The sequence below is a fragment of the Micromys minutus genome, assembly GCF_963924665.1.
Source record: "Micromys minutus genome assembly, chromosome: 18".
In the NCBI taxonomy this organism is placed as follows: domain Eukaryota; kingdom Metazoa; phylum Chordata; class Mammalia; order Rodentia; family Muridae; genus Micromys; species Micromys minutus.
In genome coordinates this window covers 37,945,503-37,964,562 of record NC_137953.1, presented here as the reverse complement: position 1 = coordinate 37,964,562, position 19,060 = coordinate 37,945,503, and the positions used below count along the sequence as shown (strand labels likewise).

At 42.0% G+C, this 19,060-nt stretch overlaps 1 protein-coding gene across 1 annotated transcript; it reads right to left on the bottom strand.

Moving 5' to 3' along the window:
• Window positions 1-226: 226 nt before the first annotated feature.
• LOC308432251 (olfactory receptor 10AC1) lies at window positions 227-1,180 on the bottom strand (the record flags this gene model as incomplete). The annotated part of the gene is made up of 1 exon (XM_080932025.1): window positions 227-1,180. The coding sequence occupies one exon, from the start codon at window positions 1,178-1,180 to the stop codon at window positions 227-229; it is 954 nt and encodes a 317-aa protein (XP_080788151.1).
• Window positions 1,181-19,060: the final 17,880 nt, after the last annotated feature.

Genomic DNA, 19,060 nt, shown 5'->3' with positions numbered 1-19,060 from the left:
GATCAAAGGAAGCACTCATTGTAGACCCCGGTTTCTCTACTTCTTGATATTCCTCCAGGAAGGGAAGAAAGACACAGCCGCCCTCTGTGTCTCTCCTCAGGCACTTTCCAAGTTCTCTTTCCTGTTTCTCTCCCTTGCGTTCCCAGGAGCCTTTCCAGATGCAAACACTAGGGGACACTTCAGCAAACGGGAGGTCCCCACTCTGTCTTGGCCTTTGCATCAGGGCTCACACAGACCCTGATCCACGGAGCCCCAGGACTCTGTTTATGGCAGAAGTGATCTCCCGGTTGCGCAGGCTGTAGATAAGAGGATATAAAAGTGGTGTGACGTTGGTATAGACCAGTGCTAGTGTGCGATCCAGTCGCGGGGAGTAACTGGACTTGGGCCGCACGTACATGAAGGTGGCACATCCATAATGCAGAAAGGTGACAGCCAGGTGCGAGGCGCAGGTGGAGGCAGCCTTGCGTCTGCTTCCACCACCATGCAGGCGGCGCAGGGCAGAGGCAATGGCCCCATAGGAGGTCAGAATGAGCATCGAGGGCAGCAGCAGCAGCACCAGGCAGGCTCCTAGCAAAGGCAGCTCATCCACGTAGCTCCTGGTGCAGGCCAAGTGCAGCAGTGCGGTGATGTCGCAGAAGAAATGCACCAGCAGGCGGGAGCCACAGAAAGGCAGGTGGAACACTGCCACCGTTAGCCCCACCGATACAGCTAGTCCCCCAAGGCAGCAGGCCAGGGCCAGTCGTGCACACAGACCTGGGGTCACTATAGATGCATAGCGCAGTGGGTGGCAGATGGCCACGTAGCGGTCATAGGCCATGGCTGCCAACAAGAAGCACTCAGCCCCACCCAGTGCCACAAACATCTGCATCTGGACAGCACAGCCCAAGAAGGAGATGGGGCTGCCCCTGCCATGGCCAGGCATGCTCAGGTCGGCTAGAGAACGGGGCACCACCACTAGCGTGTAGCAGAGCTCAATGACTGACAGCTGGCAAAGGAAGAGCAGCATGGGTGGCCTGCTGGGCACCGAGACCACAGCCACCAGGATGAGCAGGTTACCACTCAAAGTGGCCAGGTGCACAGCCAACAGCACCAGGAAGAGAAGGGGCCTCAGATGCGGAAACTCGAAAAAGCCTTGAAGGAGAAAGCCACGGGCTATGGTGCTATTGCTAGGGCTGTCCATGCACTGGGAGTCAGGTAGCACCTGTGGGAGAGAAGCAGAGGAAGAGTGAGCCTGTGGGAGTGGCCTTCCTGACAGCGGAGACAGGGTTTCTTTGGAGTTAGAAGAGGGAGCGGTGGCTGCAGAAATGGTCCCTAGTTCATCACTGGTCCCTTTTCCCTACCACATCTCCAGAGGGACACCTTATCAAGTACTGCAGCTTTTCCTGCCTTCCACACTAGAATGGGAGTAGCTGCTTTCTCAAATTGCAGTTTCCAGAGAAGTCCTGATTTCCAAAGCAGCCTTTGGTCTTAGATCACATCATTCCTGACCTCCACACAAAGAATCAAACACTGGCCACACTCGAGTTATTATATGGGTTCTATATGACCATAGGTTTCAGACTTCAAGGTTCCCCCAAAGCAGGAAATAAGTCTCTCCCCACTACTTCTCCATCCTCTTCCTTACCTAGTGCTGCCATTCTGAACTGCCTTCTGAGGTGTGTCATGGAGTACCAGAGTACAGCATATATGAGTCTCCTAGATCATCTCACGCAACTTCTTATTTTTAAAGGAAAAGATACAATTGAGCTGGGATTGGAGCTGTATATAAAAGCTTTATCTTCTCAGAGATATTAATAAAAAGAAAGGAAGAAAGGAAGGAAGAAAGAAGGAAGGAAGGAAGAAAGAAAGAATATGAATTCTTGAACTAGAAGTTCCAACAGCCCATATAATATTCTGAAACGAGGTCACTGGATTCAATCAGGCAAAATATATTACTTCAACCTTTAGCAGAGACCTATTTCTATTGTACACGCTGGAAAAGACACTTAGGCAGCAAGGATGCTCTGTGAGAGGACCTTGTTGGAATTTTCAGGATTCACCAGGACTGTGTAATTTGTTTATAGTCCTCATGGCAGGGTGCAAGAGTGGGGAAGTCGAGTGATAATGGCCATACATCATCATAGTAATCCTCCTCCTCCTCCTCCTCCTCCTTTTCCTCCTATTTTCCTTCTTGTGGTGTTTGAAGGGAGTGTTTGGTAACACATTCTATTCTAATGGAGGAAGAGGTGGATGGAGCAGGAATAGGCTTGAGACTTATTACCTACAGGGTTTAAACCCTTCCTCCTTTTGGGGGGGAGTGAAATTTCCCATCTATTGAATGCGTTTAGCTAACCTGAGTCTTTTGTCTGTTCTCAGCCAGATGTTGTAGCATTAGAAATGAAGTTCAGAGAGACAGAATTGGTGTCTTGAGATTTCAGGCAGATAAACCTTCTGAAGTGCCCAAGACAGAGACAGCTCTTGAGCTGCCTCTGCTGGCCTCCTTACCACTTCATTTCCACCTCTGTAGAGAAGCTAGTGGGGTAGATTCTGGAAGGAGAGAGACACAATCCGTTTTAATTTCTTTCATTTTCATGATGTAAACCAGACAGATGACAAGAAGCACTGAGTGATGGATAAAGCACCTGCATCAAATTGCTTAAGAAGAATCATGTTTCAAAGTGAGACCGAGACTGTCTAAAACAAACCAGATGAATTGACTAATTGAATATGACCATGGGGTTCTTTCTGTTTTGCTTAGCTCTTCAGGAGGGACTGATATAAACTCCAGGACTGTAAGCTACTGTAGTAGACTAAGAAAATCATCTGGGCATGGTGGTACTCAGCTTTTATCCCAGTGCTGAAAGTCAGAGAGGTGGCCACAGACTCTCCCAAAGCTGAGAGAGAGAGAGAGAGAGAGAGAGAGAGAGAGAGAGAGAGAGAGAGAGAGAGAGAGAGAGAGAAAGGAGGAGGAGGAGGAGGAGAAGGAGAAGAAAAAGAAGAAGGATGCCTGTACCACCTTTTTTCATCTTCTCTCATAAAGATAAAGGTGAAAATTTTCACTCTTCTGGGGAATTAATAACACCAACAAAAATGATGGCCACTTAAGTGAGTTCTAGGAAAGTGATCATGGGGACTTGGAGCATAACCCATTTAACCTAACAACAACTCAGTGGGTTTTTTTTTTTCCAACACTCACGTTAGAGGTGAGGAAACTGAATATCTTATAGCTAATTAGCTAATGCTAGAGCCAAATTTGCACCCAAGAATCTTAGCACCTGATAACCCTTGGTTTTGCACATTTGTTCTGCATGGTCTAGACAATGGTTTCTGATGGCTATACTTTGATTTTTGAATTGCGTGATTAAGTATATAGCAAGGCAAACTAAAAGAATAAGTTACAAAACAGCCATCACAACAGCACAAAATTAGATGCTTAAAACATCTAGCAGAAGTATCTAGGAAGATGGTTCTCCTCTGTTTGCAAAGGCATCAGGGTTTGGCTCCCAGCATGCATATAGTGGTTCAAAACTGTCTGTCACTTTAGTTCCAATGGATCTAATGTCCTCTTCAGTCCTCTGCAGGCACACGGCATGCATGTGATACACATACATACATAAAGGAAAGCACAAATGCATAAAATAGAAGTAAATAAATCTTTAAAAATTTCTTTTAAAAAACAGCATCAATTATTTAAATAAAATCAGCAGAAATGGCTGGTACTAGCTCTTTTGAGGCAACCAGCCTGTGGTTTGAATAGAGAGAGTTCTGAGTAGTGCAAAATCTTTTTGAGTGAGGTTTCCACTTAAAAGCAAATTACAGAAGAAATGTAACATAATCAAATCAAGACACAGAAAACAGAATCTGACTGCAGTAGCCCTGTTGAGGCAGCCAGATGCAATTCCCCAGAGATTCCAGTAGAGCAGAGTGCTCTCTCTGCTGAGGTTTCCAAGTCAAAGGAAAACCAGACCCACATCAAGACAAGGTCAACAAATCAGGTATTCAAAACTCCCAGCAGAAACCAACTGGGGGAGCTGAGCCAGCCAGCTGACGTTTCTGAATGATGAGTTTCCCGTGGCTGAATTTTTGGCTTCTCTTCTACCCCTATAGGCAATTTACATCATGTGGTAAACAATAGCAACCTCTGTTGCAGATGGTTCATCTTCTAGCTATTTTTCCTCTCTCTCACAGAGTTAGAAGACAGCCCATCTCCAGACAAAGGACCTTAGAGGACAAGCTGAGACAGTAAACTTGTGGTTCTGAAATAGGATAGGGGCAGTCCTGTTCCATGCACCGGGTTCTCAGCGAGCTCAAATATCACAATTTACATATGTAACACACATCATAACTCTATGTGGCCCTTCTCATATAAATGCTCCCTCAGATGGCCTCCACACAAGAGTAATATGCTATCCCCTTCCTATGGTTTCCTGCAGACTATAAATGACTCCCAGACTCTCAGACATTTCTGTCCTCAGATTTACCTTCACTGACATTTCTCTTGAGGACAGTAGATGTGAACAGTAATGCAGATAATTTAAGAATGCGAACCTAAAAATAATTTTTCTTTAGTTTTGACATTCATCACTGATCTTGTTATTGTTCTAGCAGATTCTTGTTTCTAATTGTGTGAGGCTTTACAAAACACCCACAGAGTCATGGCTGGCTGGTGGCCCGGGACATCTGGATGTGGTTGGAAGGTTTTCTGGGTAAGGGTTTCTGACCTTGAATTCAATTTTTTTTTTCTGTGTAGGGTAATAAAAATGATTTTTAATAATAATGTTTTTCTTTGGTCATTTCAATAGCTAATCAAAGCACTGCTAAACACAGTTGTACAATGGAAAGAAGAGGAGATACGAGAGATAGACAGGTCAGACTCTTTCAGCTTTTGAGAGTTCCATACATGCTAAGCTGGAGATTAAGAGTTAAATGGTCAAGGCAGAATCAATACCATGTAAACCCATGTAAGATGGAGAGAGGCATCTACCCAGTCTGGAACTTCAGTAATATCTGTGGACAGAACTGGACTGTTCTCACTACTCTTGACAGAATAGTTCTCTCTCTCTCTCTCTCTCTCTCTCTCTCTCTCTCTCTCTCTCTCTCTCTCTCTCTCTCTCTCTGTGTGTGTGTGTGTGTGTGTGTGTAATAATTGCCTTGCAGTTTAGACTGAAGCTCACTTGTCTAGCTCTTTTTGTAAGCCAGCATCATAACTTACAATAGCACCAATAAGAAAGACCACAGCAGAAGTCATTGTCTTAAAACAAACCAAGTTTACAAGTTACAAATAAATCTGGATATCCTGTCTGGACTGGGCCTCTGGTCTATGACTTTCTATAAAAGGCAGCAAAATAATTTATTTAGTGTTTTTTTTTTTTTCTAAGGAATAACATCTACTCAAAATATGATGTTGCATCCCCACCCCCCTTAATTTTTGCTGAAAGAGAAAAAACACTCACAGTTTAAAAATACTTTCCTGTTTTCTGGACGCTTGAGTTGGAGAGTAGGAGACAAATGACCTAACTCTTGCAGGTTTGGTGCCTCACTGGAGATAGCAGACAACAAAAAATAAATTTGATGAGGACTCAATAGAGAAAGTGGAGAAGTTTCTAGAGCAGATTTGGCACACAGCAGGCACACAGGAATACTGAGGGTAGTCTCACTTTCATGCTTTCTTACTTAGAAGACTTAGGTTTCTTATCCTCTTAGTATTCATCTTCCTTTCTTGAAAAACTCAGTCCTTGCCTGGTCCAACACTTCACGTTCTTTGGCCTGTATGTTTGCTATCTTCCTGAGGTTCCAGTGTACACTGTGTGCTGGTTGGATATAAATAAATATAGCTACAGATTATTTATTTATAATCTATATAGCTCTATTATCTACCAGTCTGTCTGTCTGTCTGTCTGTCTATCTATCTATCTATCTATCTATCTATCTATCTATCTATCTATCTACCCATCATCTGTCTGTCTGTGTACATTTTCTGTCTCTTTTATCCATCCATTTATAATATCTAACTTCTCGCTTCCTCCCTTACCTCCTACCCATCCTCACTCCTTTTCTTTCTTTTACACCCTTTCTTTTTCTTCTCCCTTTCTTTTTTCTTTCTAGCTTGCATCTACCTATGACAATATCTTTGTTACTATTTTTTCCCAGGTTTGTAATTATCTTTATGCCACTGCACCAGCTATATATATATATATATATATATATATATATATATATATATATATATATATATATAATTTTTTTTTCTGGGTTGAAATCTCAGCTTAACCATTTGCCAGTTGCACTAATTTTGGTCAAGATCCTTGATTTCTCTGATGATTTATCTTTTTACATGAATGGAAGTGATGACACTAGATACCTGAAGTCATCATGGAGATTAGGAATAGTAAAAGAAAAAGCCACAGCACAGTGGCAGCCACAAAGTAAGTCATCATGTTGAGATGTAACTTCCGCTTCTACATTGATAGCTCAGCCTTTGGGCTCCACTTGCATAGTGACTGTAGTAGCTCCTTTTCCTAGTCATATAGGCCTTCACCTTGATTTATGCCAGCTGTCTTGAAATGCATTAATTTTATAAGTTTGCATTATTATATTTGTCAACTAAACATTGTAAAAGAAAGTCCCCAGAGTTAAAGCTTATCCTGTTGGTACTTTTTACTCATACGAACATTTCCTGTGGTGTCTTTCCACCAGTCTGACTATTTATTTACTCAGGGCTGCTGAATCACCTCTGGATTTAGTGATTACATTGTGTACTTTTTTTTTCCCCCAGCTATTTATGATCTTGGCTTTGATTCCAGGGAGATGTATTATTTGCTAGTGTAGCTTTTCTATCCACAGGCTCTGTTTCTTTTGCAAGATAAAGTAGCCTGCTAAATCCTTCCTGAGTGTGACATTGATACCTTGTCAAAGGCTTTTTGTGAGTCTGAGTATAAGAACTCTTGTTACTTTCTCGGTGTTGTGTTTATCCCCTAAGAGCAGCTAAATGAATTAACAGAGAAATTTTGTTTTACCCAGACATTCTTGCTTTCTCCCCGTTATTGCATTTTCCTAAGTATTTAAGGTTCCTGCATTTTATACAGATGAGGTGATCTTGACAGTTTTTGTGGCTACCCATGAACTCTTCTTAAAATGGTAGCTACATGGCTGGCCTGTGTCCAGCTCTGGGTCAATGTGCTACCATAGGCTTTGGCTACTATTTCCCAGACTGCAAGCTTCCTGATGATCCAGGGGGAACAGACCCCACATTATTGAGTCCGTCTGTTTAGAGGATACAGTACTGGGTGTGTCTGTTTGAGGCACCCTGGATACTTTCCATGCTTTGTTCTCCAAAAATCAATTGTGTGGGATTAGGGCTTTTGGAAGAGGATGTTTTCCAGGCATCCTGCTCTCTCTTTCTTTCACTTGGATAGAAACTTTGAACCATGAAAATCTAGGAGTCCTACTGATTGTGGAGCTGGCTTGCTGCCTTTGATGTGTTGAAAGAGATTCTCTCCCTGAATGGAACAGCAACCATTTTAATGAATGTCTTTAACACAGGCTTCCTCCAGAGGCAGACAGATAAGCTTCAAAACCGAGCACTTTAATGTCCTACATAAAAACTGGTACAGAGACTGCCCCAATTCTGACACTGGGAAGGTCAACTCTATCACAGGAAATGAGTGATCACTGCATTGTTAAATTTTGAAAAGTATCTTAGGTTCAAGGATCACTTACTTTACTTGAGAAGTGTCAACATCTTTGCTCTATAAGAAAATGGATTCATTTCCAAAATTTATTCTAAAATCAATTACTGTTTTCTATGAAGGTGATTTTAACAGGCTTGAAAATACTCTCGATTTAGAAACTACACCTCATCCTATTAAGACAGCCAGAGGGCTACCTTGTAAAACTGAAGGACGCTCTTTCTAAAAGATGGGTTCTTGTTTCTTTCTGATCACAAAGTTAGAGGTAAATGGTGGGTAACATAGATGCACGCAGAAAGAAACCAACATTATTTCACTATTACTAGGACATGTTTATGATTCACTGAGATGAAAACAGGCAAATGAAAAGATCAGCCTTTGTAGGGAACAAAAAATGCTTATTTCTGTGATGAGTGTTTTTCTGAGGGAAGTGTTTTACTGTGACCCAGGCTCCCTGGAATCCTCTGGCTGTCTTGTGACCATTGATGTATTAGCTTTTCTTCCTTACTTTCCAGTTTTATACTTCCTTTTGGTCCTAATTTGACCCCTGAGTTTACAAGAAGACAGCTAGTGATTAAATTAAATAAGATCAATGCAGGGTGCTCAGCCTGCTGGAGGCCAGCCTTGGACATGACTTACATTTTCTGCAATGGAAAGGTCTATGGTTGATGTGATCCCAGGGAGGACCTTAGGACTTTGCTCCAAAACAGGAGGGATAAATGGAATCTTTCTTTCCTCTTTTGCTCTTGTCAGTGGTAAAGTTTCAACTTCCATAAAGCTGAACAAATGACCTTAGACCTGATCATTCTGAATACTTTATTTTCTGCATCTTAAAAAAAAAATGAAGCATTATTCTTTCCTGGTCTTCTTACAAATTATCTTATGGGACCCAGGAATTGTTCAGTTCCTCTCTTCATGAAAGCCTCTGTTCACACAGGAACACAAAATTTCCTATGTGTGAATGGAGAAGCAGAGATAGAAGCGCAGTACGTAATCAAAGTAATTAAATAAAATGAAAGCAAACTGGATAGTCGTGGCACCTATGGTCACCTCATATTGTACCTCCATGTGCCCAGAGAGCACTGAACTTGCGTACTGTGTAATGTCCTGATGAAAGAGGCATTGGATCTGACACAGAGAAGATGGAGTAAAGGAATGGATACCTGCCTCGTGTCTATAGTGCACTCTCGGCCAGAGCATGTTTCACTTTGTTATTCCTATCCCCCCTCTCAGTGTTTCTTTATCTTTGTTTGCCTATAGAATCCATCACCAGTCTTCTCCTTACCTGGGTTCAGAGAGAGATGGCTTGGGAATGTTGGAGAAGTGACTCAGGCCATGATCTCTAGAGGCTGGCAAGATTCTAGGTAAAAAGACAAGCAGAGGTAGCAGTGGGTGGGTTAAGAGAAAGGGAGAGACACAGGGAGACAGATGAGAGATGGTGAAAAAGAAATGAGAAGTGGAAGACAGCAAACCCAGATGGAGGATTGTCATACACGTTTCTGATGAATTGTGTCTGGTTGGAGCTATAATTTTAGCCTGCTTTATGTCCCTAGAGAGGTGAGGTGTTGGGGAAAAACAGAATACACTAGTCCATTCCAATGGGGAGGCAAGAGCAAACATATTCTGTGATTAATTATGCCCACAAAATCTCTTCTCAAGGTTGGAGACCAGGGTGGAGCTTGGCAAAGGTACAACTCTGAAGTTGTCCAGAGAGAAATGACTTCCTATTTTGAGCTGCCCATCTGCCCAGAGCATGGTCCTTCCCTTTGGCATCACACTTTCCCTAGAGTGTTTCTTTCTTCCCTGTCATCATGGTAATTCCCATCTGTGCAGGCTGGTCCAGGCAGCAGCTTAGACTGTGCTGTAGAATGTCAGGCACTGGGCAGGTCTAAAATGTCTTACTGTTCTAGTAGCTTCAGCAATGACAACTAGGATATCTGAATGAATTCCCGAGCTCCCTCACATGTGCCAGGGCCCCAGAAAATACCCATAAGAATCCTAATCTAAGCAATTCTTTTAACCCTGCTATGTTAGTGAGACAGTTCTGGCAGGGCACCCTAAAACCAAAAACTGAACTGAATACCTGCTCTTGATGGCTTGGTCATTATCTTGCATGGTCATATGAGCACCAGAATCATAGGTCTTAAGAGGTGACTGGTTTTAACCTCTCAATATTTTATTCATTAGGCTAACAAATTTTTATTGAAGGGTAGTATGTGCTTCCAGGCATTGACCTAAGAACTGAGTGATGGTGATAAGATCACAAAACTGTTAAACATTTTTGTCTGTATACAGCTTAGATTCCAGGAAAAAGAAATACACAGTAATAATGTTAAGATATTTGTATACTATATTCAACACTGATAAATCCACTTGGAAAAAGTAGAAGAGGAAAGAAAATGTGGAGGCTGGAATGGAACTTTGGAGGGGCTGAAGTAAAGTTTTATTTGATGTAGAGAAGTAAACTATGTGTGCAGGGGGAACATGTAAGAAGCAGAAGAGAGGCCTGTGCAAAGGCTGTGGAGCAGAGAACGGGGCTTGCAAGCTTGTGGCACTGTTAGGAACCCAGTGCTTCAGAAGACTTACACAAGGGAGCGAGGGTGGTGCATGGCCAGTAGATAGGACCTCGTGAGAGACTGGGGACTAGGTTTTTGAGTGAAGACTGAGGTCTGGGATAACATTCATGTTTCCTTCGCATTGCTGTGTAGAGAGGAGTGTAGATGGTAGGGGACCAGGGAAGAATCGGGGGAAAGAAGTTAGAAAATACTATTACAGCTATCTGGGTGGGAAAATGACATGGATCAGGTTAGCAGTGGATTGATGACAAACGCTGGATTAGAATATATTTTAAATTCAGAGCAATCACAATTTCCTAATAGGCTGGATATGAGATGAGGGCAAAAGAGGAGGTGTGGTTACCTGAGAGTAGGAAGCTTCACATGGACACAGGTTTAGAAATTCAATCAGGAGTTTCTCTCACATATACTGTTTCAAATTCCTGACAGACAGCTAGTATACTAGTCTATGTGAAGTTTGTCATATACTATGCACCTCATGAGAAAAGTCTTAAGTGTGGTCAGCAGTTATTCTCCTTAAACTGATGGGGATTGTGCTGAGAATTTGAGCCCTGGTACACTCAAATGTTAGTTTACTAAGTCAAGAAGAGACCAGAATAGAAGACTGGGTGAGAGACTTTGGGCTGGGATTTATCTGAGACTGTTTGTTGTCTTCTACCAAACTCCCGGCTTTTACATTTACATAATTATAAAATATAGATGAGTCTATGCTACATTATTAGTATGACTTACTCTGTTGTCAACAGTGGGGTATGTCTCTACCCATTTAGCATAGAAAGATCATGTGTCAGATTGGATAAGAGTATATGAGCACATCTCCCCCTTCCACCCAGTGGATGTGAGGGCACACCAAAACACCCTTAATGGAGAAACATTTGAAAACAAAGATGGAGGTTTCTGAAGTTTCTGGCTCATACCTCCAAATTTGCCAATGTTTTGGGTACATGTGCTCTGTGTGTTGCTTCTTTTGCATAAACTTGCATTTACATGTGGTTATGTTTGCATGTGGAAGAGGTTGGCATTAGGCATTGATCTTAATTGCCACTTAGTTCTTTTGAGATAGGGACTCTGACATATCCTGGATTTTACCAACTAACTAGACAGGCTGGCCAGTGAACTCTGGGGACTTCCTTGCCTCTCTCTGTTCCTTCAACTTTGGGATAGTAAACAATATCCCCCGCACTCCCCCCCCCCGTAATGTTGCTGTGGACGTGAACATAGCTCCTCATGTTTGCACAACAATCATTTTAGTAGCTGAGCCATCACCCTGGGCCCTGAATGTAATTCTTAGGCCCTGATTAGAATGGCTAAAATAAATGAATGATAATGTGTCTGGGGCTTTTAGATTTGTAAATGAGATCTTTTTGATGTGAACACTTTGTAAAGTCTAAAGTGCCACACAAATCACACAATTATTGTCATAGTGCACAGATGCCATCGGTGTACTTTCTAGTCTTGAGCTTCCTCCTCCTTCTCTCTCTTTTTTAAAATTGGATATATTTTATTTACATTTCAAATGTTATCCCCTTCCTTGGTTTCCTCTCCATAAGATTCCACTTGGCGCCACTGGTGTTCAAAGCTTCCCGGGTTTCGGCACCACTTGTCGAGTGTCCTACTTCCCGCCGGCAGGAAAAGGCATGCAACAACAGGATTCTTCTGCTAACAACCTTTATTGTACAATACTCTGAGCAGGGGACCCCATGGAAGGAAAATGCACTGCTTATATATGCCCAGGAGACTCCTGTCGCTACCTGATTGGTGCACTCTCCAGTAGCTCATTAGTATGCCCCGAGAGCGGGCTGTGACATGCGCACTATGTCTCTTGGGCTGGGCAACAGCTCTGCTTGCTGAGTCATCGGCAGGAAGCCGGCGCCATGTTTGAGTGCGGCACAAACGGCTCTCAACATCTATCTCCTCCCCTGTTTCTATGAGGGTGCTCTCCCACTCACCCCATCTTGATTCCCCACACTGACATTCCCATATACTGGGGCATCAAGCCTTGGCCCTTCATCCACTCTTACTAGGCATTAATTTTCAGAAGTTGGTATGCCCGTATTCTCACTCTTTCTCTGCAGTTTCCTATAAGGTGAGAAGCGACTGGGCTGGGACACAGTCAGGAAAAGCTTCCCTAGAAGTTAGGAGCCACAGATGTAATGAATTCAGCAACATAATTACGCTTCAGAATTTTAGAAATGAAGCCAAGTGACTCTTGGATATAAATTTTAAGATGTATTAAGTCTTGAGCTAAAGCAAAGTTTACCAGTAACAGGAATTTGGGATTTTCTACACAATGTTTTGTTTGGCTGCAGGCTAACTTCTTCTGAAGACTTGGTGTCAACAATGCAGGTCCCTTCTTGGGCCCTGGCATTCCTCAGAATGGCGGTGCTGCTGCTATCCTGCTTTATGGGAGTACTGTGAGTTTTCTCTGATCTTAAGAATAAAACCAACAGAATGAAACAAGAAAATCAATGACATAGAGACATGTCACCATGGAGATTCCCATTACACCTTTAAGGGATTGTCATGGTTTGAATGAGAAATGTCCTCCATAGTTAGAGTCCTTGAACACCCAGTTGGTGGTACACTTTGGAGATGTTTAGGTGGTATAGCTTGCTGCTGAAGGAAGTACATCTCTGAGATGGGCTTTGAGATTAAAGGTCTGGCAACGCTTCCCATTGACATTCTTGTGCTTGTGGTAGAGGAAGTGAGTTCTCAGCTTCCTGCTCCCGCCCTCAGGCCTGCAGCTTGCTGCTGGCTCCTTTGCCATGATGAGCTCTTATTTCTCTGGAGCTTTAAGAGGAAATAAACCCTGTCCTCAGTTGCCCTGGTCATGAGGTTTTATCATAGAATAGAAAAGTGACTAACCCCAGTATTCTCTAAAAATTCTAAGAAAATAGATACATTTCAATAATTCACAGAGAGAAAAACTTGTGTAAACAAATAAAGAATTAAAATAGGCACAGGGGAGATTAAAAATTAATTTTCAAAACTATTTAAAGGTTAATAAAAGCTGATTGGCCCTAAAAGAAGTAGAGGAGTTGAACATTAACATCTAGAAGGTCATTCTTTGTCCTGACGGCTTTCAATGTAAATGAAAAAAAATTGCCCAATCTAATTAATGTGTGAATTTTGCATAATTTAGATTTAAGGCATACTTTCAAGTTTATTATAATTGTCCACTTTTTGGAATTTCATTTGTATCGTGTGGGGATTATGTGTCCTTTTCAAGGAAGATAAAAATCTACCTGTAAAATTTGTTCATACCGGAAGTGGTGAGGACAAAAGATGACCTTTTCGATGCCATCTTCACTCATGGTCACTACCATATTCAGCTCCTTTATCTCTTTTTGGGAAAATTAGATGTTTTTACTGTATCTACAAATACCTTTAAATAATTTCTTATATTTAATAATAAAAAGTTAATAACATTAAGCAAATTCAGTGCCATTAATTTTTAATCTAAAGACAGTTATTTATTCATTTTAGTATATGAGTATTTTGTCTGTATGTGGGCTTGTGCATCACACGCGTGCTTGGTATATGTGAAGGCCAGAAAAGAACATTGGTCCTGTGGAACTGGAGTTAGAAATGGTTATGATCTGCCACGTATGTGAGGAACACAAAGGTCTTTGCACTCACAAATAGCACTAGGACAACCAGGAATATTAAGCATGCAGGGTTATCTTTTCAAAGAAACAGATATACCCAGTGGAACATGGGGAGAAAGAACTGTAGGAGCCAGAGGGGTTGAGGACACCACAAAAATATAGCCCATAGAATCAACTAAGCAGGGCTCATGGGGGTTCGCAGAGACTGATGTGACAATCATGAAGCCTGTATGGTCCCTCCATAGGTCCTCAGCATAACAGTTATGATTGTTAGCCTGACATTTTTGTGGGACCTTTAACAGTGGAAATGGATGTGTCTCTAATTTTTTTTGATGCATTCTTGGGACCCCTTTTCTCTTACTGGATTGCATTGTCTAGCCTTAATATGAGGGTTTGTGCCTTGTCTTACTGTAACTTATTATTCAATGTTCCATTGACATCCTTGAAAGGAATGCTCTATTGTAATGAAAAATGGAGGGGGAGCGGATCTATGGGAGAGGGGAGGTGGGAGGGGTGAGTAGAGGTGGGGTGTGACTGGGAGGAGTGGGCAAGCTTCGAGGAGTGGTGGGAATGGAAACTGGTCTCAGGATGTATTGAAAACAATGACAAGTAAAATAACAAAAACATAAAAGGAAAAGAGAAAGAAGAAAATGAAAAAATATGTATAATCAACATATGTTCAATCCTGAAGGCTGAGAAAGCAAATGATTAATAACCTGGTGGTCTGAATTACCTGCAGGGCCAGGCCACTATTAGCTCTCAAAACCAGGACCAGAGAGATCTAAGAGTATAGGTGACCTTTGTCTTATCCATATGCGCAGGAACTTCCAAGCTCCCACTTCCAGGACAGGAGGTGGCTTATAACCTGATGACCTCTGCCTTATCTGAATGAGCAAAAGGACAACAGATCCTCCCCCTAGTCCCTGATACACATGTAGCCTATCTCTAGAGCCCATCCTCATAGAAGAAGCAACCTGTACTCTGAGGAGTGTTTGATGTAACTTTGCCTCCTTGTGCATGGGCAATGGTGTTAGACAAGAAAAGATTTTCCCAAATTATACATATGTCTAAAACAAACTGTTCAGGTACCTCTAGAATTTGAACCAAAATAAGTCATGTTGAATTTGATTTTCTTCTTGCTTCACAGGGTTTGTTATTCTGCCAGCCAGTGGAGTTTTAGTTTTTAGGGGCTCTGAGACTTTTCCAAAACACCCCATTAGACACAGAAATGGTTAAAGTCAGACTCAGAGATTTTCCAGTCATCTCAAGGCTATGAGATTCCACCTGTGCCTGACAAATAAAACCAATGGCCCAGAGTAATTCTCAGAAAAACCACAGAATATTCTGACAGCCACTTGGCCTTCTAGAAAGCTCTAGATAGGGTCCTGACACATGTCATTGTTAGCTCATGCTCTAACTACCCATTTCTGAGAAACTAAACAAGGACAAAACCCCTCAGAGTTTTGAAATATATAAACAAGGTTCTGAAAATGTAAAAACAAAGTTTTAGTGGACAGGTCAAGCTATACTGACCAAGCTGAGTTAAGACAAAACAAAAATGACTGCTTTAGGAACAGCTCCCCTACCCCTCCCTGTACTGAATTCCAAGGAGAATGAAAATTGTCAACAACCTTACTGCCAAAGTTTCTCCCCCCTTTCCTCCCCCTTCCTCTCATATTTCTGAAAATTATACTGCTGACCAATGGTAAAATAGTAGTTTACCTCCTCACAAAAAAAGTATAAAAGATATATGCCTTTTTGAGTTCGGAGTTGACTCTCCCTGCGAGGATGAGCAATCCCATGTACATGGAATAAAAACCTCTTGTTATTACAGCGGTCTATCGTCTAATTGTCTTCTGTGGGTCTCGCTCCTGAGCTAAGACTCCTCAAGGTCTTACAGCATTTGGAGATATCCTACATGGGGGCTGGACATTGAACCTGGGTTCTCTGCAAGAGCAGTGAGTGCTCTTATGAGCCATCTTTCCATCTTCCAGTGTTTGCTAAACAAAGATTTTAAAACACTTGTCACTTTCCTGGGAATATGGACAGGGTTCATCCTCAGAAAATCTACTAATTCATGAGAGAGATGATGGTGAGGTACATGAGAGAAATGATGAAAATGCATAGAAAGATAGAAACGAGATCTTTCAATTTTATAAAACATGCCTAAATTCCACAACAAATGTCATATTCAATGGGTAAACTGGGGCACCCTCATGAAGATATGAAATGAACATGTGAATAATTATCTGCATAAAGGATACCTATTGGTAAAGTATTTATGACCCCGGCCAACATAATACCAAAAGAAGATAATTGACACAGAAAATACATTGAAATTTCCTGATGATGGCATAATTTATATTTGAATGCAGTGGAATAAGTGACAGATTAGTCTCAGTGGCTCTGTTACCCACACTTAGGGTTATGCCCTATGCCCAGTGGTAGATGGCCAACAAAATGAACTCAGTATTGACATCTCTCTCATGCGTCCACCAGTACTCCCACAAGGCAGATAAGGGGCAGCCAACTCTACTGTGCTCCCCTGTGCTGCCCATGGGATATACAGTGCTGTACTTCCAAGTGCTGCAGCTAGAGATGGGGTGAGGCCATCTTCTCCTAACCTCATGCTCCTGGGGCCAGCTCACCTACATGCCTCAGGAAAGTAGAGAAGAAGACCTGGAGTGGGGCCAGCTCAGAACGAAGGTCAGACTTCAGCATGGCTTCAGGCAACAGCTCAAACCAGGGATATCTGCATGGCCTTTGGTGGTAACACAGGCCTCAGACATCAGCACAGACCCTGACTGTGATGGGACTATGGGCCCAGATGTTGCCTCCAGGGGAATCATGGGTCAACATGGCCTCAGGTGGCAGCACAGACAAGTGCAGACATCTATCTAGCTATTGTGACAAGTGCCAGAGGCCTCAGCACAGGTCTCAGCTCTGGTAGGGCCATAGAACCAAACACTGCTCTTGGTGGAAGGCCAGACCCAGATATCACCATGGCCTCAAACGGCTGTGTAGGCTCCTCATGTTTCTCAATGTCATTGAGTCTTTTCAACAGAGTTCTGCGTCTCTCCACAGAGCAGGAATAACTTGGCTTCCAGTTTCTCTCTATCTCTCCACTGTGTGCTCCATCTTCCCATCTCTCCATCACATACTCGCTTATCACAGTGGTGCCCATCATGAGGCTGGAGCAAGCATGTTCTTCCAGCTGCCCACAGGCTGGGCTGTGAGAAATTTCTTTTCTTTAAAGATTTTTTTTTAAGAGAGGAAGAGAGGAAGAGAGGAAGAGATATATATGAGGGAACTGTGATCAGGATATAGTTTGTAAAAAAACGTTTTACTTAATAAGAAAGAAATCTTCAAAGTGAGTTCCAAAGTGACTGGGCTTGTTTACATCCCTACCAACTGTGTATAAGACTTCCTTCTGTCTGTAATCTTAACAGATTTTAAAGTTATTTCCTTTCTTAGGACCACCATCCTGACTAGAGTAAGATGAAATCCCAGTTCAGTTTTGATTTACAGTTCGCTAAGAGCTTATGAGGCAAACTTTTTTTCATGTATATCTTCACTTAAATTTACCTTTTGAGAATTGTGTGTTCATTTCATTAGCTAATTTGTTGATTGGGTTTTCTCATTCCTTCCTTCCTTCCTTCCTTCCTTCCTTCCTTCCTTCCTTCCTTCCTTCCTTCCTTCCTTCCTCCCTCCCTCCCTCCCTTCCTCCTTCCTTCCTTCCTTTCTTTTTTTCTTTCTCTCTTTTTCTTTTTTTAAAGGAAAACACTTTGCAGTACGGGTCCTTTATTTTTCTTTGTACATTAGGCCATGAATTCATAGGAAATGGGCTCCAGCCACTCAGGCTCCCTTCCGTTAGTCCTCAAAATGTGGGCTTCTCTGGGTGGCGCAGGCTGGCACTTCAGCTGAACCCAGGTGCCCTTCTCCTTGGCTTCTTTTTTCTTCTGATCGTTCTCCTTCACCCGCTTCAGGAAGCCGTCTCTGCTCTTCGAGTGTTTGATGTGCTCAATCTACACATTGATCCTCTTAGCCAGAATCTTGCCCTTAACTTGCATGTTTACAATGATGCCCCCGGCACGCTGGGTGACATTGTAGACTCTTCTGATAAATATACTATGCAATTTGCATTTGTCAAATATTAAAAATTAATCCAATTAAACATATGTTTACCATCAAAATATCTACTTTTTTGTGATACATCTTTATTAAGAAGAATGCAGTACATAGGGCCAAGACCATGTGGTAACTCTCAACAGGTCAACATCTCAGTGAGCTGAATTCTGCACTCTTCAGTAGGCTTCAGGTAGTCAGAGAAGGATGGTGTCAAATTCAAAGGTAGGACTTGGTCTTGTTCACTAAGGAGTCAGTTGAGACAAGATAGATGGACATAAATGTAGCAATTGAGGGTGAGTCAAGCATGGAAAGGTAGTGAATGTTTCAAACCTTTAAGCAGATTCAAAAAAGTGTTTCTAAGTTTTCTTTTACAAAGGTATTCTATGATCCAATACACTTAAAATGGTAACTTAAACATTTTTATTAATTTATTTATTTTATAAAATATTATTATAGGTCACAAAATTTGATACATAATAATATATGATAAATACACTTTTTTTTCTATGAAGGACTGAGGCTTCCTCATTTTGGCCTTCATTCTATTTGAGCTTCGTAAGTTCTGTAAGTTGTTTCTTGGGCATTCAGAGCTTTCCAGGGCTAGTATCCAATTATCAATGACTACATATCATGTGTGTACTTTTGGGACTGGGTTACCTCACTCAGGATGATATTCTCTAGTTCCATCCATTTGCTTAGGAATTTTGTAAAGTCATTGTTTCTAATAGCTGAGTAGTACTTCATTGTGTAAATGTACCACATTTTCTGTATCCATTTCTCTGTTGAAGGACAGATTCTTTCCAGCTTCTGGATATTATAAATAAGGTTGCTATGAACATGGTGGAGCATGTATTTTTATTATATGTTGGAGCATCTTTGGAGTACATGCCCAGAAGTGTTATAGCTGGGTCTTCAGGTAGTACTATGTCCAATTTTCTGAGGAACTGCCAAACTGATTTCCAGAGTGGTTGTACCAGCTTGCCACCCTACCAACTGTGGAGTAGTGTTCCTCTTGCTCTGCATCCTCGCCAGCATCTGCTGTCATCTGAGTTTTTGATCTTAGCCATTCTGACTGGTATGA